Source organism: Phyllostomus discolor, chromosome 10 (assembly GCF_004126475.2).
Source record: "Phyllostomus discolor isolate MPI-MPIP mPhyDis1 chromosome 10, mPhyDis1.pri.v3, whole genome shotgun sequence".
Taxonomy (NCBI): Eukaryota; Metazoa; Chordata; class Mammalia; order Chiroptera; family Phyllostomidae; genus Phyllostomus; species Phyllostomus discolor.
The window spans coordinates 5,609,301-5,635,348 of record NC_040912.2 but is presented as its reverse complement, the minus strand read 5'-3'; the positions used below and the strand labels follow the sequence as shown (position 1 = coordinate 5,635,348).

Sequence of the window (26,048 nt, the reverse complement as noted above, 5' to 3'; positions counted from 1 at the left end):
CCATGCTTTTATCTTTTCCTGAAAATTACCTTTAATAAGTGACCTTTGAGCAAACCCAAACTGGATAGTCTACATAATGGCTGACCTATGTTCTTAAACAGCGCCCAGGTCATCAGTGAAAAGAGCGAAGAAAGGAGGAGTTCCAGACGGAAGGAGACTGGGAAGAGATGGCCAACTGCATGCAAGGTGCTGCCTTCAGTGAGATCTTTGTACTGATATTAAAGGACACAAGTGGGAAAGCCGATGAAACTTGACCTCAGGACTTTTCCCTTCAGTGTGTGAATGTTAAATTAATTAAACCAGGAGGTCAGTGGACGGAGGCAGTGCTCATGCCTTGGTGGCCTATGAAAGCCAACCCCAAATTTAAGCCAGTCATTGCCTCAAGGTTTCAACCAATCACAGCCAACTAGGCTTTAATTGTAGCCAATCAAATAATTTCTTTGTTTTGCTCCACCTCTTCTCTATAATAGCCTTTCCCCTGGGGCAGGGGCATCCAACCTGCGGCCTCTGGCCCAGGATGGCTGTGAATGCGGCCCAACACACAATCATAAATTTTCTTAAAATATTGTGATCTTTTGTGTGTGATCACGTGTCACAATGTATTTAATGTGTGGCCCACAGACAGCAGAAGGCTGGATACCCCTGCCCTGGGGCATCTGCTGGGGCAGAGTCCCTAACCACCTCCAGCTTGGTGTGATGGATTCGAGTTGATTTTTGCTCAAATAAATTCCTAGAATTTTATTATACCTCAGTTTATCTTTGAAGGAAAGCATTTCAAAATAAATCATGTAAAGCGTGTATGTATGAAAGTCATACATAAAAGCAGTCCCTGAAATTTTTCAAATCAGCCTTCCGGACCAGGTGCCTGAGCGCCCCCGGGTTTCTGTGTGCGTCCCACCTTCCCGGCCGCCCTTGGCCTTGGCAAGTTGCCCCTGACCAGAGAACAGAGAGAAATTCGGTGCCGTGTCACAAGTCACGGTGTTTTCCTTCTCAACTTCCTCCCGCCAGCTTCAGGTGAAGCAAAAGCAGAAGAGGAACTATTTTGCTGCGATGGCTGTTTTCCTCACTGAGGTTCTTTTCTCTGTGGGTCTCACAATACCCCTTTCTAAAGCAACGGGACAAGGAGCACAGATGTTTCTGGAATGTCTGATGTTTCAGCGTGGCCCCACGCCCCTCCTTCCAGCCCAAGAGATGGCATTTTTTCACAGCAGAAGACAATCTCTCTGATCAGGCTGGGGGAGGCTCCTCCTTTCCATCACGGGAGAGAGGCACAAAGACACACAGACAAAGCACACAGTGGTGGGGCGGAGGCAGATCGAGTTTGGGGAAGTTTCTGCCCCGGGCCCCTGACAAAGCCCTAAAAGGTTGGCCCCCGTTGGCGTTTGTGATGCAAATATGAGTGGGGCCCCAGCAGGCAGCTAGCTCCCCTGAACTCTTGCAGCCCTGCCGGCTGCTCATGCCAGGACGGCAGGCAGGGGGCGCTGCACACCCGCAGTCGTGTAGCTGCTGGGCCCAAGGGCCACCACCAGGAGCGGTTTCTGTCAGGCAGGGTCCGGGGCACTGTTTGCTCTTCCAAGGTGAAGTGCAGGCCGTGCACCTGTGACCTGCACTGGGCCTCCCAGAACAGCCCCGGTTATGAAGCCACACCAAATTCTCAGACGCAAGAGCATGAGTGACAGCCGGTAATCCATGTCTGCAGGGACAACAGAGTGACTTTCAAAAAAAATTCATCTTCGGTGTGAGGACAAGATTCCAAAGGAGGTCACACGCAGTCCGAGACTGTCAGCTGCCGCTCTGTATTGCGCCCTCACCCCGTGTGCCTAGCCCAGGGGCAGGAGTGTTCGGCACTCAGACAACACCCCCTTCGCTAAGTGACTGTAAACCCACAGATCCATGCTTGAGGGTGAGCGCTGGGCCACATCAAAGATGAGTCATCGTACAGGAAGCCCACCGCCAGGCACACCTGAATCTGCTCCCGGAAGAAACTGATTCCAGCAAGGAGAAAATGCACCGAATAATGAGAGTTTAATAGGAAACTGTTCATGTGTTAAGGAATGATGTCCATAATTTTTATAAACACACACACACAGGAGGACCGTCTCTTCTGAGTCATGTGTATGACAGAGTGGGGAGGGAACTAATAATCGATACAATGAATGTGTTTGTTTTTAAGACCATTATTACTTGGGGGCTTTCCCTGTGTCTGAAATACCTGTGGGATCCTTTCCACTGCCCCAATACAACCAAACTTGGCCGGAATGGCTTCAAACCGAGCAAATACAAAGCACTGGTAAGTCCCCCAGGTGAGGGGGAGCTCGCACCCCTCACTGCTGTTTTTCTTAGGAAAGCTAGAATCCCTAAGGGACCATCAGCTCCGTATTGACCAGAGTGCTAGAAACAGACACTCTCATGCCCCCAATGGTCAAGTATAAATTAGAACATTTTAGCAAGCTATTGCGGATGTCTTTATTTTACAACAGCTTTAAAACTGGGCATAGTCTCTGAATCGGGAATTTGACTCCAACAAAATAAATCAGATTTTCACAATGATTTTCCTAAATGAAAAGCTGACTGCGAAATGCTCACAATCACGGAAAAACCCCGAAAACAATGTAAATGGTCAACAGCAGGGAGACAGTGAACCCATCCTTCCCATTTTGTTATAGTGTGTGTCCACTGAACCCTACCGAGGCTTTAAAAAGGAAATAATACGCAGACCACAAATATGGTGAGGGGCCCGGCGTGGGGTCACACGGAAATACTGACAGATGCACAAGGCAGGCTACCGAGAGCACAGCTGTTGCAATTCCACTTTGGGGAGGCCTGTGCTCACGTGTGGGGATGTGAAAGAACACACGAAAAGCGTGTCCACCACCACGTGGCCAGCGTCTGCCTCAGGAAAGGTGGGCCAGGTTCGATTCCTACTTTCCTGCTTCTTAACAATAAATACTTTTAAACAATTAACTAGCATGTCTATTAAGGACGGAAAAGTAATTTTAAAATATTGACGTTTTGTAAATACGCACATGGAACCTTTTTCACTCTAGACTTTTCTGCTCAGGGTGGTGCTAACAGCTTCCTCAGGTTCCAATGGAGGAATTTTTCCCATCACGTTGCCAAATGTTGGCGCGGGGGGCGGGGCGGGGAACACTCACGGTGCTGCCTGTTCATTCTGGGAAATGCCCCCCACCCCGGCCCCGCTCTCCGGCTATTCAGCTCATCGGGTGAGCTGCCCACTGTCTGAGCGCACAGAGACACACACCAAAAACACAGGGTTTCAGGAAAACCCGATGAAAAGCAGTGCCAGTCACCGCATGGAACTGAAAGCTGCACGCACAAATTGTTCTTCTTTCCAACCAAATAAAATACATTATTTCTAGGAAATCTCTCCATGCCCATTTTTTGAAAACTCTGTCCATTCCGGAACGTTCCCTGCCCTTTCCTTACTCAGGTTGGGGCACCACGTCCCCCCACAAGCTCACTGGCTTCCACCCTTACTTCCATTTCAAGCTGAAACCAGGGACGGGATTTCCAAATTCCACCAGGGTAGAAAAATTAAATTCAGGCTTTACATGTGGCGCTCTTGCCAAAGGGACAGACACGTCCCCATTGCTCCTGTGTGGCGGATTCTGCCCGGTGGCCCCTGCTGGTACCAGCTGGAGAGAGACCTGTAACAGCTCAGCCTTGGGTAATGACATGCGGGCACGTAATCTCTGAATCTCATTACGGCTCCAAGTCGGGAGATAAATTCCAGCCACATTTCTTCAGCGTTTCCTCACACTTCCACAGGCCCTGCCTAGAAACCTCTGCCTTCCCCTGGCTGGAAGTCCTCCCGGAGTCCTGCCTACATGCCTCCCAACCTGTAGGATCGATTTAATGTGTGTGGTCTCCATTCCAAAGGTTTCCTGTTAATTAATTAAAGTCTTGCTCGAAGTCTAATTGAGAAGCCAGGTTTTCCTTATAAGAAAAATGTCTTTCTCTTTTCTTTTTCATCTGAGCAAAAGACCTGGAGGGAAAAATAGCTGAGGACCAAATGAGCAGCTTCTCAGGATGAGTGGCAGAACCCCGCAGGAAGAGGGCAGGAGGCTGTGTGTGGCTTTGAACTTATGTCAAGTGGTGAGCAGGGCAGGCCAGGCTGATCCAGAGAGACACCAGTCCTTCCGAGTAACACAGTGTGCTGCGGAGAGGAATGCCGGACAGAGCTCGCCTGAGACCTGGCCTTCGGTTCTGTTTACCTGTCTAAATCTCAGCCCTACGCAACAAAGCGGATGGCTTATGAATTATAAATAGCTAAATGTTACGGTGAGTAGAATGGGCTTTTTCACAAAAGGAATTCGATGAGTGTGGCTGCCTCCTAGTTGTTCAGTACTGATGTCCTCTCAGTAGTCCCCAGTCTTTCCTCCGAGGGATGTGACTCTTTGGGGCCCCCTAGAGACGGAGGTAAGTCATACAGCGAGGCCATGGCACGGGTAAAAAGTAGTAATGTCGAAAGACAAGTACAGAGCATCTTTCTTTTTAAGCAAAACGCGTGCTGTCCCTTCGATGAGTGTTCTGGGCTCAATGATGCGCCCCTCAAAATGCATATGAGGAGTCTGTGACCCCCACTATTTCAGGATGGGGCAGTATTTGGCGAGAGAACCTCCAAAGAGGTGATGAGGTTAAAATAAGCCGTAAGCGAGTGTCCCAATCCAGTCCGACCTGATCAGGAGAGGAGACGTGGACTCACGGAGACGTGTCTCCGTGAAGTGTCTGCGCACAGGGGAAAGGCCGCGTGAGGACGCGGCCGCCTCCAGACCCAGGGGAGGGACCTCGGAGGAAACCGACCCTGCAGACACCCCCGGACCGTGAGAAGATCAACGGCCACCGTGGGAGCCCCCCAGTCTGCAGCACGTTGTGCCAGCAGCCGCAGCAAACTCACATGGTGGAAAATGCCAGAATGCGTGACGGCCTGCCTCGGGAGGTGCCGTGGCTCGGCCCCAGCTCTTTACTTGGGGTGCAGGTCACAGGGACTTCAGCCTTCCGTGTGTTTGCCATTGCACCTGGAGTCACCGCGGCAACCGCAGTAAATTCACCCCCACGGTCACACCAGCCTTTGGGACGCCGGAAAGCTTCAGCCCCTGGACACCTCGGTGTTTGCGCCGAACCGCCTCACCTACGCAGGTTGCTTGACAACCGCGGCCGGGACCTTGCGTTTGATGGTGTGCCTCCGCTTCGGGGACTCGGATAAATCCAGGAAGGTGGGGCCATTCTGACCCTCGGAGCACACGCGTGGTCATGTGACCGAAGCAGCACCCCGCAGGGCCCCGCGTCTGGCCAGGAGCATCCCAGGACATCGTCCGCGGGTCCCAGCGAAGGTGATCGTCACACCGGCAGCAAGGAAGGAGGGCTCTGACATGGGCCGCCGGGGCCTCAGCCTGCAGCTCCCGACTCAGACACACAGTCCCCGTGTCCCTTTCCTTCGTCAGGCCATTGGACCCCTCACCACCTTTTCAGTTTCCCTCCAGCTGCTTCAAGCCCCGGCTCCAGTTTACAGGAACCCCTTCAGGTTCTGGTGCCGCCCAGGACTCAGGTTTCCGGGCCCACTCCCAGCGGACGCTCACCAAAAATGTCATGAGCCACATTCTAGTCTTCATCAAGAAATAAAGGGCACCTGCCCACAGCTGACCCTTCACAGATGCCCACGCTTGCCTGCCCGTCCCCTGAGACTTGTTACTCGTCCCCATTCCCTCCCAACTATGGTCTCCACTTGTGTGTGAGGTAGGACCCTCCCCTCCAAACCCTACAGAACATTCTGACATGGGAGATATTCCTGTTGCTATACAACATGCTCTCTTTCCATAAGGGGGAAAAAAAAAGAATCTTTTCGGGTGCCAAGTGCAGAGGCTAAATAATACCCAGTGTAGGAGGCGGCGGGAAGGAAGAGAGGAAGGAAGGGAGGGGGCTCAGGAGGCTCCGACGTGGAGTCACCTGCTTATTCTTTGAGTCACCAGGCACTGAAGAGAGATTTAAGGGACCCGGGGTTAAGCCCCAACCTTCAAGGACACCCTCTCTGAACACATGTCTACCCAACTCCGCCCATCGTTAAGTTAGCATGTGAATGTGTAATTAACTGAGTCCGCACCTTCACCTGCTCCAACCGCACGCTCTAGCAGCCTGTGCTGGTGGCACTGACCCAGCGGGAATGAGCCGTGGCCGGTGCCCCCCCCCCCAGCCCCCGGCAGCCAGTGGTCCGGGGAGTTTTCTGTCCACACAAGTAAGAGCTGCACCCAACTGGCTCCGGACACTCCCCCATCCGCCCGAGCATCAAAGCCTCCCTGGGAAGGGGAGCCCCCCAGAGTCGAAATGTCCGGCCCTTTCTTGCTCGTCCTGGGACCGAACTCCTTCAGGGCCCACAGACTGACAGCCCGGCTGCAGGGCTCCGGGAAGCAGCGGGTCCGACCTGGAAACCCAAAGCCCTCGGAAGGCATTCGACCAGCGCTGGCATCGGCCTCTTTAAATTTTTGGACGGCATCTCCTATCTTTTTAAGTATTCCCAACTTTGACTCTCTGCACAGTGGGCATTAGATCGATGTTTACTGCATTTAGTTTTAGATAATTAAGGTCATGTACTTCATCATCCGAATGCTGATGTTTAAACACTGGCTTCAGGGCTGCTATTTTTGACCTGGTTTACAACTCTGGGACTGTGAGAAGTTCTTCTCAATTCTTTTAACCAAGTCAGGGAGAAGGAACTTTTCTTGTGGATAGATGGGGGATATAAGGGCTTTCTGTTCTGTAGGATTATTACTTTAGCGTGGGAAAGGCCCTGGGAGACAACAATCTAATCCTTTTCCTCCGAAATGTCAGGTTATCTGACGGAATTCTACCTGGTCTTCGATGCTGGCTCATCGGCGGGCAGACAATACCGTGGTATTTAAATGGCAAACCCGCTCCCAGACACGACTGGAAAACCCTTTCTCTATTTTTCCCCGAGTCTAGCCGATTTCTGGTCTTTAAAACTGGAAATTGCGGTGAGAGGGGAGGAGCGAATGCCCAGCATGACGGAAAGGGCAGGGCAGGCCGGCAGCCCGGGCGGGAGGAGCTTACTCAGTGCCGCTCTCCACCATCTGCGTGAGCAGGAAGATGCCGTCCAGGTTGATGAACTCCTGGGCGAAGGTGACGTCCCGGGACAGGCTGGCCAGGTCCTTCAGGGCTTCCAGCTTGGAGTCCATACTGGACGACTGGATGCGCTCGTGCAGCTGCTGGGCGTTCTGGGCCTTCCCGAGGCAAAAACAGAGGAAACCACAAGGAGGAAAGTTAGTGTCTCCTCCACCCGGACACAAAGACACAGAGGCCCAAGGCCCAAGACAACACGTACACAATGCCATGGCGGGTTCCAGCCACAGCGGCTCCACCTGCAGGCCACATCCGGTCATTCACCGTGGGAATGAGCCGGCTGCCTTCTTTTGCTGGGCCTGGATGTCCATCCCTCGCAGACAAGAGCCCTCCCCAGAAACAGAACAGGCAGTGAGGAGGGGAATGTGTTTACCTTTTAAGTCAAATTTTTATCTACACATGACAGCAAGCTGTTTGCTTAGTTAAGCAATTACACAAATTCGTACGGCGTGTTCACCAGTTCCGCCAATACTCCGAGTGATGACTGCCTACACACGGCGCTCGACAGCCTCGTTAGGCACCCCCAAATCTTTCAGGGTCACTGACCATCCTCCAGCACAACACCACGGCACTTCTAAATCTCGCTTTCTGACAACATCAGTTTCCCATACATTTGGCTGCTTACTGAACGAATTTCTAACAAAATAATGAGGGAACCAAACCAGTAGCTTCGCCTAGAACTGGGCTCCTTTTCGAGGCATCAGCAGTGGGCTCGTGCAGGTGGGGAGGGAGGGGCGGGAGGGGATGGAAATACACTGGACAAGCTGAACTTCTGGATGATAACTTGTCATCTCTCCTTCTCTTTCACCCAGGGAAGGTTTTCCTCTCTTTTAGTCAGGGCAAGTGGCAACAGAAAAAAATTATTCAATGTTCCTGCCTGTTTCTGTTTTTTTTTTTTGTTTTTTTTTTTTTTGCTTAATAGAAGTCAGTCCACATCTGTTGTCATTATTCTTGAACTCCAACTTTCCACAGTCGAAGCCCTCTGCCTTCCTCACACTTCCCCTCTTGGGTGCACACTCCCTCCTTTGCAGTGACATTGCACTTCAGAGACGGGGGAAGACGGGTGTTTGAGCCCCACAATGAGGTTCTCCTCCTGAACAGAAGTTGAGTAGGCATATCTGAGGGGCCCCGAGCGAGCGCGCCGTAACGGAGTGAAGGTTGCTCGGTGGAGAAGGGGAATGTGCACAGGTGCCGGGAACAAAGGGGCTCCACCTGGGCAGGCTCCACAGCCACAGCCCCGCCCTACACACCCAGCTGCGCCCTCGCTGTCATGACCCTGAGGACAGAAGGGGAGGCGACAGGAAAACCAAAGCCACGCTTTAGGGACCAAGACGAGTGAACCGCACGCCCCTGTCACTCGGTCAGAGGCAGACTGTGGTCTGCCATGTACTACAACCAAACACTGACACTCTGCATCAGAAATCGGAAAAAAAGAAGAAGAAAGGAGGAGAAAGGGAGCCCTCCCTCCTCATTCATTCACGGATCCTCAGTTATCTGACAAATTGCTCAAACCCTGAATCCCGTATTTTAAAAAGGCATAAAAGAAAGCTGAGCCACAATCGCTTTATCTTTTTAAGTTGTTCAAAGACATACTAGTCTCTAAAACTACCAAATGGAGGTACAGCATTCGCATTAACTCAACCCAAGTGAATCACTTTAAATTCCTAGAAAACCACATCTTTCTTCAAGCAGAAAGTCGCACTGACGTGAGTCATGATGACAACAATCAGCACCCAAAGGGACCCACTGTCATTGTCAGTGTTCGCACCCACTGTTGGGTACTGCTGGCATTGGTGCCGGAAACAGCACCTGGCGCGCTCTGGGAGCCACGCTGCAAAGGTCTTCACGGAGGAATCCCCGTTACCTGCACGACAGCCCCAGCGGGCGGGTGCCTTCCTTGTCATTTCACAAAGGCCACCAAAGTTCAGAGAAGTTAAGCCGTTTTCCCACGGTCACACAGCTTGCAGCTCTGGAGCTAAGGTGGAACCTGGGCAGCTGGACTGTGGACAATGGGCTGGAAAGCAGTGGGTCTCAAATCGCTGCATGAACAGAGCCACCTGGTGGGCTTCTCAAAACACAGGGTTCTAGGGCCTCACCTAGAGCTTGGGCTTGGAGGGCCTCAGGTGGGGTCCCCGAAGTCGTATATGTAGTGAGCTCGCAGGTGCTGCTGCTGATCCGGAATCACATGCAGGGAACCGCTGGTCCAAACCACTACGTCCCGCCCCCCATCTCCTGGTCACACTGGGACGTACAGCCCAGCACCCCTGGGTGCGGGGCTCTGATTCTGTCTCCTAACTACCACGGGTCCCCGGCGGCGGCACAGCCGCCCCTCCTGGCTGACTGCACCAAACAGGCGATCTGCTTGCCTGTTCAGAAAGTGTCTACGTCTCAGCAGAAACGTTTGCTGAGAAAATCAAAAGAGTAAGTCACTACTGGTGGGGTATGGGCAGATAAGATTTGTTCTAGCATTCTTTCTACTTCTGTGTTTGAAATGTTACCTGCTCACACGTTCAGAATTCGTTCATCTACACCCAGAGGCATGCTCAGAGACGACAACAGAACCCTGAAGAGGACAAGTGTCACAAGCAGAGGAATGAAGGCCGAGGCCCCAAACCACAGGACCACTAACAGGCTGCCGCTCTGGGGCTCAGAAACATTCCTCCAAGACAGTCACACACCGCAGCCACACCCCGCCGACCGCCGGGGTCTCAGCCAGGGAGTCACATCCCGTCGCCACGGGAAACAGAGTCCTCCACGTGGCATCCCTCTGTGACGGCCAGCTCCCGGATGCCCAGGCCGAGAAGTTCCCGGGGGGCCACCCGCCCTGTCCTGTGCTCAACGTACTGCCTGGGACCCAGCCACCTGCCCCGTTGGCACATTGGTGTCCTTTTCTTAAAATTTTTTTAAAATTTATTTTTATTTGCAGTTGACACACAATATTATGTTCGTGTCAGGTGTACAACATGGCAACTAGACATGCACACACGTTACGAAGCGAACCCAGCAACCCCGCTTCTGGATATCTGTCCGAAGGAATCCAAAACGCCGAGTCGCACAGACCTGCAGCCCCATGTTCACCGCAGCGGCGTGCACGGTGTTCACCATTGCCCAGACGTGGGGGCTGCCCGGGTGCCCGTCAGTGGACCAGAGGATAACGAAGACATGGTCCAGACAGTCCATGGACCGTGACTCGGCCGTATAAAGGGCTGAGAGCTGGCCCTTTGCGACAGCACGGGCAGACCCGGAGGGCGCCATGCTGGGTGAAATGCGCTGCGGAGTCCTCCTTCAGGCCAGGTGCTACTCCTCTCCCTGGGTGCCACAAACTGAGGAGTGAACGCTTCATAAAGACGTAGCGTTCCTGCAGTGTTGGCTGTGGGTGAATTTTCCTCTTGCTTTTGAGACACAAGTCAGCCCGGGGGGGACGCCTCACTCATGCGAAGGTAGGATTGTGGGGAGCTGGTGGGTGGGGGTGAGTAACCCCTGGAGGCGGAGCGAGAATGCCAGCCGACCAGCTCTGTTACTGATTAGCATGGCCGCCTCCCTGAACTCCTCCTGACCTCTCTCGGCCTCGCTTTCCCCACTGGCCCATGGAGGAACGGCGATGAGGTCACGTCTGAGGCGCCCTCCAACCCCCCGAGTCACAGACGGTCTCTCAGGCGGGCAGGCACCCTCCCTCGTCACCGAGTCTCCCGGGAACAGGTGCCAAACCGGAGTCTGTCCCCCAGACGTGACCCCCAACCAAAACATTACACCCAACTTCTGGGACATTTTTACAACAGTATTTCTGTAGTTGGAACCAGAAATATTTTCTTTTTACCTTCTCCCATTTCTAAATAATCCGGATATGGAACTCTTATTATAAAAATTAAGACGGGAAGGAAAGTTTTATTATTAAAATAGCAGGTGTTGGTAAGGAAAAGGTACTTTTTCGGCATCACGCATGGCCAGCGATCAGGCTGCAGAGAATCCTACTTGGGCTCTTGATTCAGACGAGCCCTATGGTTACCCATGTCCAAGCCGGGCCCCGCGAAATCAAAGACAGACCCTCGCTCCTGGCGGAACAGCTTTTCTGGAAGGGGCACCCTGAGTGTGGTGCTGTTCTGCACGTGTGGGGCACAGAGCCGCCGACACAGCAGCCGGTGCCCGCCGCCCTGGGGCCTACCCCCCACAGGCGGGGGCGAGCTACAGAACAAGGCAGCAGTGAGGAATGAACCCCGAGGAGATTGACAGCAAAGCCTGGAATTGGGAATGGGACAGAGAGGGGCCGGCGGCTGTTTGAGACAGGGCAGTTTTCCGGGGCCGGCAGCCTGAGGAAGTGACATGTCAGCACAGAGCTGGTAGGTAGGAAGAAGCCAGCCACATGGAGGAGGAGGAGGAGGAGGAGGAAGCTGAATTTCATTTTTTTTAGTGGCAGGATTTATGTTTTATTTATATGTTCACCAGCACCTATTTTTATTTTTCAGTTACAGCTGACGCTCAATGTCATTTTGTATTCATTTCAGGTGTACAGTCTAGTAGTTGGACATGCATGTAACTTACCAAGCGGTCCCCCCAGTAAGTCTAGCACCCGCCTGGCACCACACACAGTCATACAGACACTATTGACTGTATCCCTTGTGCTATGACTTTCCATCCCCGTGGCTATTTTGTTACTACCGATCTGTACTTTTGTTTAAGATGCTATTTATTTATTTTTAGACAGGAGGGAAGGGAGGGAGAAAGAGAAGAGGAGAAACATCAATGTGAGGTCGCCTCTCATGTGCCCCCCACTGGGGACCTGGCCCACAACCCGGGCCTGTGCCCTGACCGGGAATCGAACTGGCGACCCCCTGGTTCTCAGGCCAGCACTCAATCCACTGACCCACACCAGCCATGGCCAATCTGTCCTTCTTAATCCCTTCACCTTTCTCACCCAGCCCCCCTCCCCTCCCACCTGCCACCATCGCTCGGTTCCATGTCTTCGACTCTGCTTCACTTTCGTTCATTTTGTTCTTGAGATTCCACATGAAGTGGAGGGATTTCTGGGCCGTGGGAAGGGTGAGCACAAAGGAAAAACAGGAGGAGCAAGCCTGGCGTGTTCCGGGGGGGGGGGGGGGGGACCAAAGCGGACCCATGGGTCTGCGGTTGGTGGGGAAGCCGGGGAGACTGGAGTGGCGCACAGCCTCAGGCTTCCTGCGCGGCGCCCAGGAGGGGCCCTGGCGGGTGATGGGCTCCTGCGACTGAAAGGACACGTGTAACTGTCAGAGACAGACATGTGCCACCTTTGGGCGCTTAAAGTAGCATTTGGATTTGAACACTGGAAGCAAACACCATGTTCAACAGCAGGACGATGGTTAAATAACTCCTATGTGTCACTGATGAAATGCCGCATGGAATTAAAAAGGACACTCAGAGGGTGTGACCTAGCACTGGGCACATCCCCGTGATGCCAACAGGTTTTATTGTTTGTGGGCAGGGGTGCGTGTGGACAGAAGAAGGAATTTGTCAGACTTGCTCCCTACTTCATTCCCAGTCCCCAGAACAGTGCCTGGCATTTACCAGGAGTTCCCCCCCCCCAAAAAAAAAAATTCCACTGAATGAATGAATGAATGCATAAATACATATGCACATATATATATACACACACACATACATATTTGCACAAAATGACCAGAAGAAACAAATCAAGATAGGACCTGTGGTTACTTCTGCATTCTAAGAGTCTACATAATTTTCTCTGCGGCAAGCTTCGCGTCTCAAGTTTTCCAAGATGCTGCAATATTGTTACATGGGGGGAGGGATCCACATTATTAAAAAGTAAAACAGCCTTGGCTCTGATTTTCCAAGTAGTCAGCACAAATGAAAAGAGTCTAGTAGTTGTGTGGGTGATAATGTCAGAATGCGAGTTATTTTCTGGGGTTGTTTTTAGAACACAAAACAGGGTTCATTCTGAGCCATTCAAGCAGCTGCTCAGAAACCCGCCCCCCTCCTCCCCAGTGTTCTTGAAAATCCGGGTTAAAATTATGCCCAGGGAGTTTGCCGTGTGGGTCCAGGCACAGGGTTGCTTTGAAGGAGTCATCCAAAAGGTCTTAATGCCCAAGTTTCACAAATACTTTCAGATGTGCACTCGACACTGCCCAGCCGCCTACCTTCACCTCCCTGCGGTGTCCCTCCAGATGACGCCCCCACACCCCTTCTTCTCTCCTTAAACTCCCCTACCCCACCCCTGCGTCCCCCACAGCGGGGGTCTCGCCTCACGTTTCACTGAGGAAATCGAAGCCATCAGCCAGCAGGTCCCTTCATCCTCCCACTGCCAAGGGTACAGCCCCCGACACCTCTCTGCCTCTTCCCGTACGAACACCCGGTTCCCCACTTCCTACGAAGGCCAGCCCTTCCTGCTGCTCGCCAGCCCTGCCCCTCTCGCCTTCTCAAGGGCCCCCCGTCTGCAGTGTCCCCCTTCTTTCTCTACCATCGGGTTCTCTCTCTGCAGCAGGCCCTTTCCAGCTGCAGGAATCTCCAATAGTGCCCGTCATGAAGGGACAAACAGAAGTGTCTGAACTTCTGCTGACCCAGCTCCCCTCCAGCCTCGCCCTCGCTGCGCGGCTCCTACGCTCAGCAGAAGCTCTGGGATGAAGCATGGGTCCAGGTGCTGCCTCTCTTCTCGCACCCCAGGGATGCGTGCATCCTCACCCGTGCACTGGGGGTTGGGGGGTCCCCAGGATGTTGTCAGTATCTCCAGGTGGCAGGTCCAGGGGTCACGTCCCTCACCTAACCTTCCCCGCCCTCTCAGCAGCCTTCAGCACACCTCCTGTCTCCCTCCCCTTTGAAACGCTTTCTTCTCCGGGCTTCTTGGCCGGCTCCTCCTCTAAACCCAGGAGCATGCCCAGGGCTCCACCTTCCTCACAGGACCTCATCCAGCCCATCACACACCTGGTGGTGGCTGCCCAGCAGACACACCTGACTGCCTGGTCAACACATCCTCCTGGACACGTATCAGCATCCCAAACCCTTCACTGTCCCCTCCCCAACCTCCTCCCCCGTCAGCAGCACCACCGTTCACCCCGCCCCAACACCAGGGGCATCTGCGCCACATCCATGCCCAGGAAGCCCCCCAGGGCTCTCCCTGCACACCCGCACTCTCCGCCTCCTTCCTGGGCTGCTGTGACGTACCCCTAACCTGTCCCCTGGCCGCCCCCGATCTGCTCTCGGGCAGCGGCCAGAGGGATCTGGTCCCTCGTCTGCCTACACACCTCTCCTGGCTGCTTGTCTCTAACTTGGGCTCGTGGAACAGTGGCCAGAAATAGACCTTCAGACACGGACAACCCTTGTGCAGTTTCTCAAGTCAGTAAAGAAAGATCGGTTTAAATGGCCTTCGTGTTACGAACCCCTGATCATCTGAATCCACTGGGTGACCGAGATAACACCTGCAGTTTTGCTTCCTGCCAGAGCAACTAGTCCCCAGAACCAGGGTGACCGGCCCTCGGGCTGGGGTGCCTCTCACACTGGTCCCCGAACTCGAGAGAGCAGAAAGGGAGGATTGTGCTCGGAGATGACGATGCAATGGTAGGTGTTTGTTGGGCCGTTTTATTTACGACATCCACATGGCCACAATGATGAGCAAGAAGAATTTAGGTCACACATAAAAGGGCTCTTAAAATCGAACCATTGGGAATACTGAAATGTTTTTAGCATAGAACATTCTAATTCATCTCCTATATACTGTAGTGGCCTTATGATATTTGTGACTATTTAATTAAAAATAATACCAGCACATGGTATAAAAGTATGTAAGTACTTAACCAGGAGTTCTAAAATAAAAGGAAGTGAACCCAATGTTCACCATTGTATAGTTGTCCCCTGAGAATGAATTTGTCCTATATTCAGCGTTCCAGGCACCTCCTGTCCAGGTGCCTGACTGGCGCTGCTCTGTGCAGAAGGGTCTGCGGCCTGTCTGTGCACTTGATTCTGTAACTCGGTGATGTCTGAGGGCAGCACACGCCACAGCGTGGCTGCTGCCAGGCACGCTCTGTCACTTGGATGTGACCTAATGGACTTCACTAGTCCCGACTGACAGTTACCAGGATTCCAGGTTTTGATCGCTAACAACAATGGTGCACACAGCTCTGTGTGGATGGGGGGTGTGTCCTGAGGAGTCTATTAGATAAACTCCCAGCAGTCCAACTGTCAGGACAAAGACACTTGCATCTTAAACTTGGGTGGACACAGCTACATTGCCCCTCCAAGAGGCTGTTCCAGTTTATACTCTCAATACTGTAGCACCTCGCCTCACACCTTGATTACTGAGGAGGGTCGATTTTCATCTCCTTTAGGAGAGAGATTGAGTTTCTTTTTTCATATATATATATATATATATATATAATAGCTATAGATCTATATCTATATATATATACACACCTATTATCTATAGCTATAGATCTCTCTCTATATACTTATATTTGTATTTATCCTGGCTTGGCCTGCCAGCATAAATAGGTATATAGACATATAGATCAACAGAAACAGAGGGAGACTGATGTAGAGAAACATATAGATCATTTTGCTTATCCATTTTCACCATCCGCTTTGGGTTAGGTGCGCTTATTTATTTATAATCCCTGCAAGCTATGGAATTAGCCCTCTATTTATCATGCATAATGCCAATTGATTTTTGCTATTTTTGCCAATGGTTTGCTGGTTTTGACTTTGCTTCTGCAATTCTTTCCAAACACCAGACTTGATAACCTTTTTGTCCTTGCGGGTCCTGTGCTGCACGTGGACAGGCTTCTCCCACTGCAAGGCCACAGACGGATTCATTGAGAGGACTTCTGACGACACAATTTCAGGGAAGTCAGTCCAGTGGTCTGGCAACCCCCTGCTTCTCCTACGAGCACAGCAGCCGAAATTTATTGAAACTCAGCTCCAGGCAGCCTGTGACCTCCCAGGGCCATTGGCACAGCTGTTCCCGCCATCACAGGTAGAAGAAAACACCGCTTAGCTGCAGCCTCGGAAGCTCCCCAAACCCTGACTGTGTGTGTGTGTGCGCGCACGCGCACACACACTTCCAGGCATGCCCGTGGCTGTACATCCATGATATGATGCTGGGGACCCGGGCAGAGATATGACACCTGAACAGCACACGCGTGCACAGGGCAGCTCCAGTTACAGGCTGAGCTGTGTTTGAGGCAAGGCAGAGGAGGACCACCGGCCGAGTGGAACGGCTTTTATAAGAGTAATGGTGCCGCTCTTTTTTTAGACTTTTTCTTATCAGCCCCCTATTTTGCCAGAAACAATCCACAGCTGTTCTGTGACAGAGGAAGACAGAAAGCAAACTCATCAACAAAAACGCCACTTCTGATCGAGTGAGGTAAAACTCAGCATAGCCGCGTAGAATCTAAAACGAGAGCGTTTGCATACGTGTGCACGAGTGTATGTGCACGAGTGTATGTGTGTGGGTGTGTGCACGCATGTGGGTGTGTGTGCACTCTCATCTGGCTACCAAGAGAGTCCAGCCGCAGTGGATGAGGGGCTGTAAAAGCCCATATAACACCAGTGCTGGTTTCTTTGTGGCTCTCTCACACCTCCTAGCAAACTTGATGGAGACTGTTTTCTTGAACACATTTTTAGTGTGCGTGTAGAAAGTGCAAGAGTTAGCATATGCCGAACCATATTTTTCAGTCAAACACAAAATAATAAAAAATATAATCCACCAGAAACAAGTGAAGGTTGCAAATCCAGAATATCTGGCTTACACTGTGGTTCCCAAACCCAGACACGGCGCTGCCTCCAGGCGCTGATCCCTGAACTCCATTCCCAGACACCCCGACTCAGCTGCTCATGAAGGGCCCGGACGCCCGCATTCTGAAGCCCCTCCAAGGGTGCCAGTGTGGGGTCCACAGCTCTTTAGAAGTTGGGAGCCAGTCTGTTGCGGGTGGACTTCATCTTACAATACCTCCTTGAGCACGAGCTGTCACACCTGTGCCGCTGCAGGCTGGGACTGTGAAGGTCACTGCCTGAACAGGACAAAGCCCCCTGTGCCAGACAGAGCCATGCCATCATCAGTGTGTGTGTGCTTCCAGGATGCCGAATGCTTTCCCCCGGCCACACACCTACCCCTCTCTCCAAGAGCGGCTTAGCACTGTGGAAATTTTGGTCATGAACTCGGGACCATAAAAAAAAAGAGAGAGAGATAGAGAACTGACTTCTTTTGGGGCTTAAAAAAGGCCTAGATCTTAAAAAATAAAAATTAAAAACGGGGCTTAATTCTCCAATAAAACAACACGCGAGACATGCCCTTTCTGACCAGCAAGCAAATGAGGAGTGTTAGCAGGATAAACAGGAACTAGAAAAACCCTGCCCCGGAGTAGCTCAGTGGATTGAGCACGGGCTGCGAACCAAAGCATCGCAGGTTCGATTCCCAGTCAGGGCACATGCCTGGGTTGCAGACCACGGCCTCCAGCAACCACACGCTGATGCCCCTCTCCCTCCCTCCCTCCCTCTCTCTCTCTCTCTCTCTCTCTCCCTCCCTTCCCTTTCTAAAAATAAATAAATAAAATCTTAAAAAAAAAGAAAAACCCAGAGAAACCATGGTCTCGGAAGGTCAAAGGAACACTAATTCTTGCTGACTCAAGTGAGAGGACCAGTGCTAAGCCAGACAAACATGTCTCAGCCCGTCATGCAGCCACTGGAAAACGAGCATAAGTGATAATAACCGCCACGAAGTGGGAAAGAAGGCACGGACAGGCGGGCCGGCCACGTCCGGCTCCGCGTTCTGCTGAGCTCATCGCCGTGTCCGGGTTCAAGACGTGACCGGGCAGAGTGCTGGGGCGCTGTACAGCCTCTGTAATATAATTTTCAGCAAGAAGAATGTGTGGTGGTTACAGTACCCACAATTTAATTTTAGCCAGATGCTTTACCCGATTTTTACACTTATTTTTAGCCCACCACATGGCTTCGGTAGAAACTGAAAATGAGAGTTAGACACAGTTTTCATCACATATGCAGAGTGGAAATAGTAACACTTGGTGTATTTTGTGCAGAGTATTTTTTAGGAAAGCAAGAAAATGCCCTGTGAAATGATACAGTTTAAACGTGCGAGCGGTCCTACCTAAAGCCTCGACAAGCAAGGGAGGGACACAGAGATGAGCCCTGTCGTCACTGGTCCGAGCCCTCCAGCCCTCCGTGCGGCAGCTTTTCTTCGGAAGAGCTTTAACACGTTCAAGCCGGAATCAGCCGCCAATGACACAGCGTAAGTGCCAATATTTGTTGAACTACATTTGCATGAACTGTTATAATAACTGACCTAACTGGGAAAATGCTCAAGCCCTCTCTGTCACACATGCACACGTGTGCACACGTGTGCACACGTATGCACACTCACACCCGTACACGCACACCCGCTGACTTTACGGGGGAGTAACAGGCTGTCCCTGGTCTTGCCTGTCGGTTGTGTGACTTCGCTCTCACGGCAGGAGGCGGGCGTGCGGGCAGGTGCATCAGAGCCCATCGGTGGGGCGGAGCCGCCCCAGCTGCGACGTGAGAAGCGTGGAGACGACCACCTAACTAGCTGGCCCTCACAGTCAGTTTGCTCGCACTGCACCTGGATCAAAGGCCCCCTCGTCTGCGAGGGGCAGTGGAGGAAAGGGCATTCCTGATTACCTAGAGGCTGCACGTGAGGGCGTTCCAGAACCCTCCTGTTCTGCACTGAAGTCGTCTTCAGATATTAACACCCACAGTCACACGAGGAGGGACAGGAGAGCAAAGCGTTCTCTGGGAAGCTCCACACGAAGACCAACTTACCGGAGATGTAGTTAATCGAAGGATAGTGCCATTTTTTATTTCATTGCGGTTCTGGAAAAGAAAAAAAAATCTTCGTAAATCTCCCCATCGAAGGTTGGTACGGGAGAGGACAAGGTGCTATGAGCTAGTGGAGGCGATGATAAACATTCTTATGTCTGTTCATCCTCACCTGAATCAGCTTTATTTATTCCTACAAAGAGCTGTAAACTGGGTACCAGATGTGCTAACTTTGCATCAGGTCACAGACGGCCCTCGGCACAGAGGAAGTGAACAGATACCCAAAGAGTGGGAATACGGGGCCCAAAATAGCAAAGCAAAAAAAGCCATGTTAAAGGTTTTTAAAGGGCTATGACCTAGTAATTCTACGAATACATACCCAAGACAACTGAAAACATATGTGCACGTAACAATTGTACCTGAACGGTACAGAGACATTATTGGCAATAGCCAAAACGTGGAGACGACCTGGCCGGCATGCCTACAACCCGGAGGACGGGCGAACACAACGCGGCACACCCACTCAGCGGAGTGTCATTCAGCCATAAAGGGAGATGAAGTATCGATGCATGCTACAATGTGAAGGAGTCCGGAAAGGGCAAACTCAGTGCCGGAGCCCAGGCACAAAGTCTGCACACTGTGTGGCTCCCCAGATGACCTGTCCGGGACCAGCGCAGCCCCAGAGACGGGAGGCAGGGGAGGGGGTTCCAAAGGTGGGGGGATTGGGGGGAGTGAGGGGACGGAGACCGGATGCTAATGCGTGCAGAGCGTCTCCCCTGAGCAATGAAACCGCTCTGCAGCGGTCTGTGGCGGTGGTTTCACAAACCTATGAATACCCTGACCACCACCGAGGTGCACACTTTCAAAAGGTCAGCATGGGGGCAGGTGCATTATATGTCAACGAAGCTATTATTTCTCTTAAGGCTATTAAGGAGCTCGGAGTCTCATCACGTGTGAGTTCCCACTGGCTGCTGCCCTAAAGGTGGGCACGAAGAGCAGACATGCGCAGGCCCCACATCGGCCCGTCTCCACTGGGCAAGCCCATTGGGGGCGAGGCTCCCGAAGCGCTCCCAGTTGGCAGCGTTGGCACTGAAAATAGAATTCTGCAGCCAGTTTTATTTTCTGCCACCAGAGTACACACCAAGCTCAGCTTTCAGGAGGTGACCTCAGGGGAGCCGACCCTCTGCAGGGCCCACCGGGGCGCACCCAGGCGACAACACGCCCCAAGGGCTCACTCTCCGGCTTCGTGGAAGACGAGGCTCCAGCCAGGACTTGCCGAGGACGCTGCGGCAGGTGCGCCGCAGGGGGGGCAGGGAAGTTCTCAGGATAAGATGCCGGCAACACGGAGAATGCTCGCCCTCTCCCCCAGGCTTCGGGCCGGTGCTGTCTCCCAGAGAAAACCCCACCTGGACACTGTGTACCGAGCCCATGCAGGCCCGGGAGCCCAGCACTGTGGAACCAAACCCTCCAAGGGTGATGCCAGCCCCAGCCAGACGCCTCGGGCCACCCCTCGAGGAAGCCACCGGCCTCGCCGTCCATCACCGGCAGTGTGCCGGCAAGGGTGGACGGCCCCCTGCGGGCAGGCTCAGGGATGATGACATAGTGAAATGAATTGCAGTTATTTAAAAAAACGTTCCTGTCAACTCTAAAGGTCTGACTGTGAGAACTGGAGAGGGAGAGAACAAATACTAACGGTGGAATATTAAAGAGGCTGAAACCACAGCATAGCTCCTCTTTCTTGCTCCGTCTCTAACTGAATTGAGTAGCAGAGTCCATCGACAGAACCCCGTTTATTAGCAATGACGAGGAATGAGGCTCAGGCCAAGAACTGGCAGACAGCTAGCTGAGCCCTCGGATTCGTTGCCTGCGGAGCTAAGAGCTGAGGCAGGTTCCTGCCCAAGAGGAAAGGGGGGCTCAGACTGCCCCTCCCGAACAATCAGTCAAGTGGGGAACAGACCCCGGGGAAGTGAAGAGGCCAGGAGGGTTGAGCAATCCTCTCTCCTCCTGGAAACGTGGAGTGGGGATGAAGCGTTTCTAATAAGAGCAATAAACTAACATTTGTTGAAAAGCATTGGGCTTAGGTTTTTTTTTTGTTTTGTTTTTGTAATGCTGATTTAACTATCCTAGTAACTCCTTTTCCATTTTACAGGTCAAAAACCAAAGCTGCTGAGAGGGTGGGTTCCTTGCACGACATCACAGAGGGGGCGGGGAGGGACCCACCCCCCACCCCCCACCCCCCACCGGGCGCACTCCCCTTCCCTGCAAAAGGGAAGAGGACCTAGACCTTGCGTTTATCCTTACGAGGGAGGGCGAGTTCATCGCTTGGTCAACATCCATGAGAACACAGACGGGAAGAGTGACTTCAGCAAATGCTCTGCAGGTTCCCAGGGGTCCCTGTGATGCCGTCAGGGTGCGGGGCGCCAGGCGGGAGTCTGACCCAGATGAAATAAAGCCGCTGGCTCCCAGGCCCCCAAGGAGACTCCTGCAATGCTGGCTCCCAGCTTCCTGAGATCCAAGGGCCTCGGGGATTCTTTGTGCAAAACCACCGCAGTATTCAAACCGCCGCCAGGCAGAGCTGGCTGGGTTCGAACGCCTGCTGTGTGTACTCAGCACAAGCTACTCGGTCACTCCGATCCCAGTGTTCCCCTCCCAGTGCCTGGAGAACGCAGTGAGCACCAGCCCCGGCGGAGGCTCTGCGCACGTGTGGAAGCGGCTGCTGCTGCCCAGAAGGCAGCCCCAACCCCGCCACCCGGCCTTTTCCAGCTACGGTTCATCAGCTTTCTCACTCTCCCTTTCCCCTGAAACAGGTATCTTTCAATCGGTGTTTTGTATTTTGGAATAAGAAATATAAGCAAAAGAACTATTCGCTAGGGCTGGTGTGGCTCAGTAGACTGAGCACCAACCTACAAACCAAAGGGTCACCGGTTTGATTCCCACCCAGTCAGGGCACAGGCCTGGATTGCGATCTGGGCCCCCAGTAGGAGGCGACCGAGAGGCAACCACACACTGATGTTTCTCTCCCTTTCTCCCTCCCTTCCCCTCTGTCTAAAAATAAATAAATAAAATCTTTTTTTTAAAAAAAGAACTATTAATGCGGGCATTAACAACTTAAATGCCCTAACACAAAGGAAGACCAGAATCGAAGAGGGAAGCCCCGGTGGTCCATCAGGAGGGTCAACAGAATCTGCAATCAGGGCAGATACCAGCTGCTGTTGCTGAGGAATGGCTGATTTGGAGCAGAGGCTCCGCCAACGCAGGGACAGCCCTGCGCTCCCTTTGATTCTGCCAACTCCACGCGGGCCGAGCAGAGCCTTAAGTCAGAGCAGGGTGTCCAGTTAGCAGGGACAGGCCGGGGTTGACCCATTCTCACCGGGGGAGTCTGGGACCAGCGACGCCGCTGTGCGCCCCCTTCCTCCCGTGCCAAAGGGGGAGAGAGCCCCTCCCCTCGGGGTCTTCCAAGGACTGGATGACGTCACCCCGTTACACGGCTTGGAACAGGGTCTGGCCCGTGGCATATGCTCCGAAAAATTAAAAACAAGAAAGTCAGCTGTTCATTATTCAGCGCAAAAATAACATCCCAAGTGTACATTGCTGCGTACTCTGGTTTCCCGTCGGCCTCTCCACGTGATCTGCGCCATAAAAAGCAGCAGCGCGATGCACGTCATCCTGAGTATAAAACTAGCGTCAGCGGCTCGTACCCGGACGGAACATTGGCAAAGGTGTGCTCTTCGCGCTCTCGGCCGACCGGCGGGGCCGAGGAGGAGTTCCGGCACCCCCTCCTCCTCGCGCTCAGGCCCCCGCGCCTGGGATTTGACTCATCCCGTTCCCTGGCTGTCTCCCTCCGCCCTCAGAGCGTGGCCTCCACAAAAAGAGACAGTGTATCGCGACTGTACTGCTCCTTCCTAGAACAGGGAAGGTCTGTGGCCGGGCACACAGGGGGCGCTGGACAAACACATGTTGAATGAATGGCGAGCCCGACTATGTGCCTGGCTGTAGATGAGACACTGGGGCAGACACAAAGTCAAATAAGTCTTAACTCCTGTCTTTGGGGATGCACTCACGTGAGAGAGGCTGGCCTGTAATAATCACACCTGCCCCACGGAGGAGCGGTGGGCCGCCCCCACGGTGCGGGACTGGCACTGCGCAAGCAAGCATAAGTGACTGCAGGGGGGAGGCCTCCGGAGGAGGGGAGGCTGGAGAAGGCCCGCTCTGCAGCCAAGGGTTTCCCAGGAGGGGAGAGGAAGCGGCACATCTGGATTCAACGTCCTCACGGAGCAGAGCGAAGTCCTGAGCGATCCTGCAGCCTGGGACACACGAGGAAAGGGATGGTGTGGCCCCAAAAGGTGTAGAGAGACCGACCTTTGCCACTGAAAGAGGGAGAAGCAGGGGTACTCGGGGCGAGCTTCCAGCGCCAACTTGCTGTTAGTAACGTGACCTCTCTCGGAAGGGGCCGGCTGGGCAGGATGGCAGCCACATCCGCGCTTGGCGCTTCGGGTCCGTGAGCACTCAAGAGAACTGCAGTTCTCCTGGTTTAGGAACGAGACTCGTGCGTCCGTCTTCCTTAGAAAGGAGCGCCACACGTCTGAGCTGAGAAGAGGCTACTCTTCCCCCAGGGGCAGTCAGCTGACGCCGCGAACCCAAGCCTTACTGTCTACCATCACGGGACCTCGGGCATCTCTTCACCCTCTTCTGCTGCTCTCCTCCCAGCGTCCCCCGCGTAGGCAGATGGCATGACGGCCATCACAGAAACTCCCTGCAAGACTCACACACTCTCCAACCCAAAGCATCAATCTTCGCTTTCCCCCGAAGATTCTCTGAGTCCCTTGACTTGAAATTCTCTGCGGCTCACACCAATCCCGGACTGTAGTAGCAGGGCCCCTCCGTGCTGTGGAAGACCAGCCGAAACCCAACGACCGGTTCTCAGCAAATCCCGATCTGCCCCCCGTGGTGCTCTGTCGATGTGTCAGCTGGACCAGGCAGCCGTCCCTACCACTCGATTGAACGCGGATCCCGGTGGCCCCGGGAAGGTGCTCTGCAGGTGTGCTGTAAGTCCAGGATCGGTTAACTTGACGTGGAAGAGATTCCCTTATATGGCCTGACTCCGTACATGGAAAGGACTTAAGAGCAGAGCTGAGGGTTCCCTGAGCAGGAGGAAGCACTACCGGCAGGAAGCAGACCCAGCTCTCAGCCCGGAGCCCCAGCCTGCTCTCCCTCACGGCCCCCCCTGTGGGTGTGGGGTGTGCCCAGCCAGCCCCACGATCCTGTGAGCCAATGCCTTGCAGTGAGTCTCTCTGCACGCCCCTCCGGCTGATTCTGCATCTCCAGCTGACCCACTGAGACGCAGCTACAGCTGAGCCCTGCACAGTCCCCGTCACCACCACGAGCGGAGCAATGCACTGACCAGCTCCGCCCTGTCCACCCGCTGTGCTGGTGACGGCCGGGGAGCAGCTTTGCACAAACAGGGCCACCCAGCAGGGATGACCTGCCAGGGCCACCTTTCTCTGGCTAGACAAGGAGCACCACTAAGTGACACAGAAAAGCACATGGGGAAGGAAAGGAACTAATGAGAGCACCCCCCAAACGGAGACAGGAATTCTGCAAAAACGAAGAATGTATCCGTCAACTCCCAGCCCCAAGAAACCGCCCTACTCGCCTCCTCTCTGGGAATCTGTCTGTCATCCTCCGGCTGCCACATGACCTTCATTTTATTTTCAGAATCGCCACGCTGCGTGTAAAAATGCAGACGTCGGGGGCTCCCCCTCTGGAGCCACCGACTCCGGGGACGGGGAAGCTGCTTCACTATGAGCCCAATAAAGGTTCGACCACCCCAGCCTCATTCAGGAGACCGCCCAGCCCCGTGAGAGGAAGGGCTCCGGCCTTCCACGTCATGAAGATGGAGGCAAACGAGACAAAGTTGCAGTGAGGTATCACCTCGCACCTGTCGGAACGGTTGTCACCAATAAATCGACAAGCAGCAAGTGCTGGTGAGGAGGTGCTGAGAAGGGATCCCGCGTGCACCGTGGGTGGGCGGGCAGACTGCTGCAGCCGCCGTGGGGAACAGCACGGAGATATCTTAGAAAACTAAGGATGGATCTGCCTTATAACCCAGTGGTTCCACTCTGGGGGTACATCTGAAGGAACCCCAACACCTGTGTGAGAGTGTATATTCACCCCTGCATTCGCTGCAGTGCTGCTTACAACAGCCGAGGTCTGGACACGGCCCACGTGCCCGTCAGTAGGTGAGCGGATGAAAACGTCGTGGCGCACTGACACCACGGGACAGCACCGAGGCATGAAAAGGGAAGGAGAACTCACCCTTTGCGACAGCGCGGACAGATGTGGAGAGCATTGTGCTACGTGAAGTAAGCCAGTGAGAGAAAGACAAGGACCATATGACTTCACTCACATGTGGACTCTAATGAGTGGGATAAACCAACAAAATAGAAACAGACTCACAGATCCGAGGACAGACTGACAGCTGTCAGACGGAAGGGTGATGCAGGGCTGGGTGGAAAAAGTGAAGGGATGAAGCGAAATAAATAAGTAAATAAACAACAAAGAGCCTCATAGACACGGACAACAGCACGGTGAATACCAGAGGGAAAGGGGGAGGGGGAGGAGGAAGAGGTAAAGGGGGATAAATGGTGATGGGGGCAGACTTGCCTGGGGGTGGCGAGCACACAGTACATTGTACAGGTGACGTACTACAGAACTCTACACTCCTGAAACCTGTATAATTTTATCAACCAATGTCACCCAACACATTCAATAAAAACATGAGTGAATGAGTAAATGAATGAATGAATGAATGAGTGAATAGGAGAGAGGAGCAGAAAGGACACTCCTGCAGGAAAGGGTCCTCACGGCTGACAGTGAGTGGACGCAGCCACAGCTGCTGCTGTGTCCCACACGCCCAGCAGTGCCAGACGGTGCCGGCCCCTGACGGTCACCGGCGTCTCGCTAGGCTGCCTCTGTGCCTCTCCACAGAACGAGCTCAGAGACTTGGGCCTCTGTGCGGACCGGCTAACGAGCTCACGCAGAAAAAACTGCCACTGTTGTCACGCTGGTCCTCTGAAATGTGTCTGTCTCAGTATGCCAGCTTTCAATCCTAGCCCGACAGA

At 53.3% G+C, this 26,048-nt stretch overlaps 1 protein-coding gene across 3 annotated transcripts in view; it reads right to left on the bottom strand.

Annotated features, from left to right (window-relative positions):
* Positions 1 to 26,048, bottom strand: part of ELMO1 (engulfment and cell motility 1) — a 472,089-nt gene that overhangs the window by 301,293 nt on the left and 144,748 nt on the right. For all 3 annotated transcript variants that reach the window (XM_036010403.1, XM_028526015.2, XM_028526016.2), the window contains exons 5-6: positions 18,931 to 18,981; positions 7,087 to 7,256 (exon numbers count right to left, since the gene is read on the bottom strand). In XM_036010403.1, the coding sequence (XP_035866296.1) occupies positions 7,087 to 7,256; positions 18,931 to 18,981 (221 nt within the window). The remainder of the gene's footprint in view (positions 1 to 7,086; positions 7,257 to 18,930; positions 18,982 to 26,048) is intronic.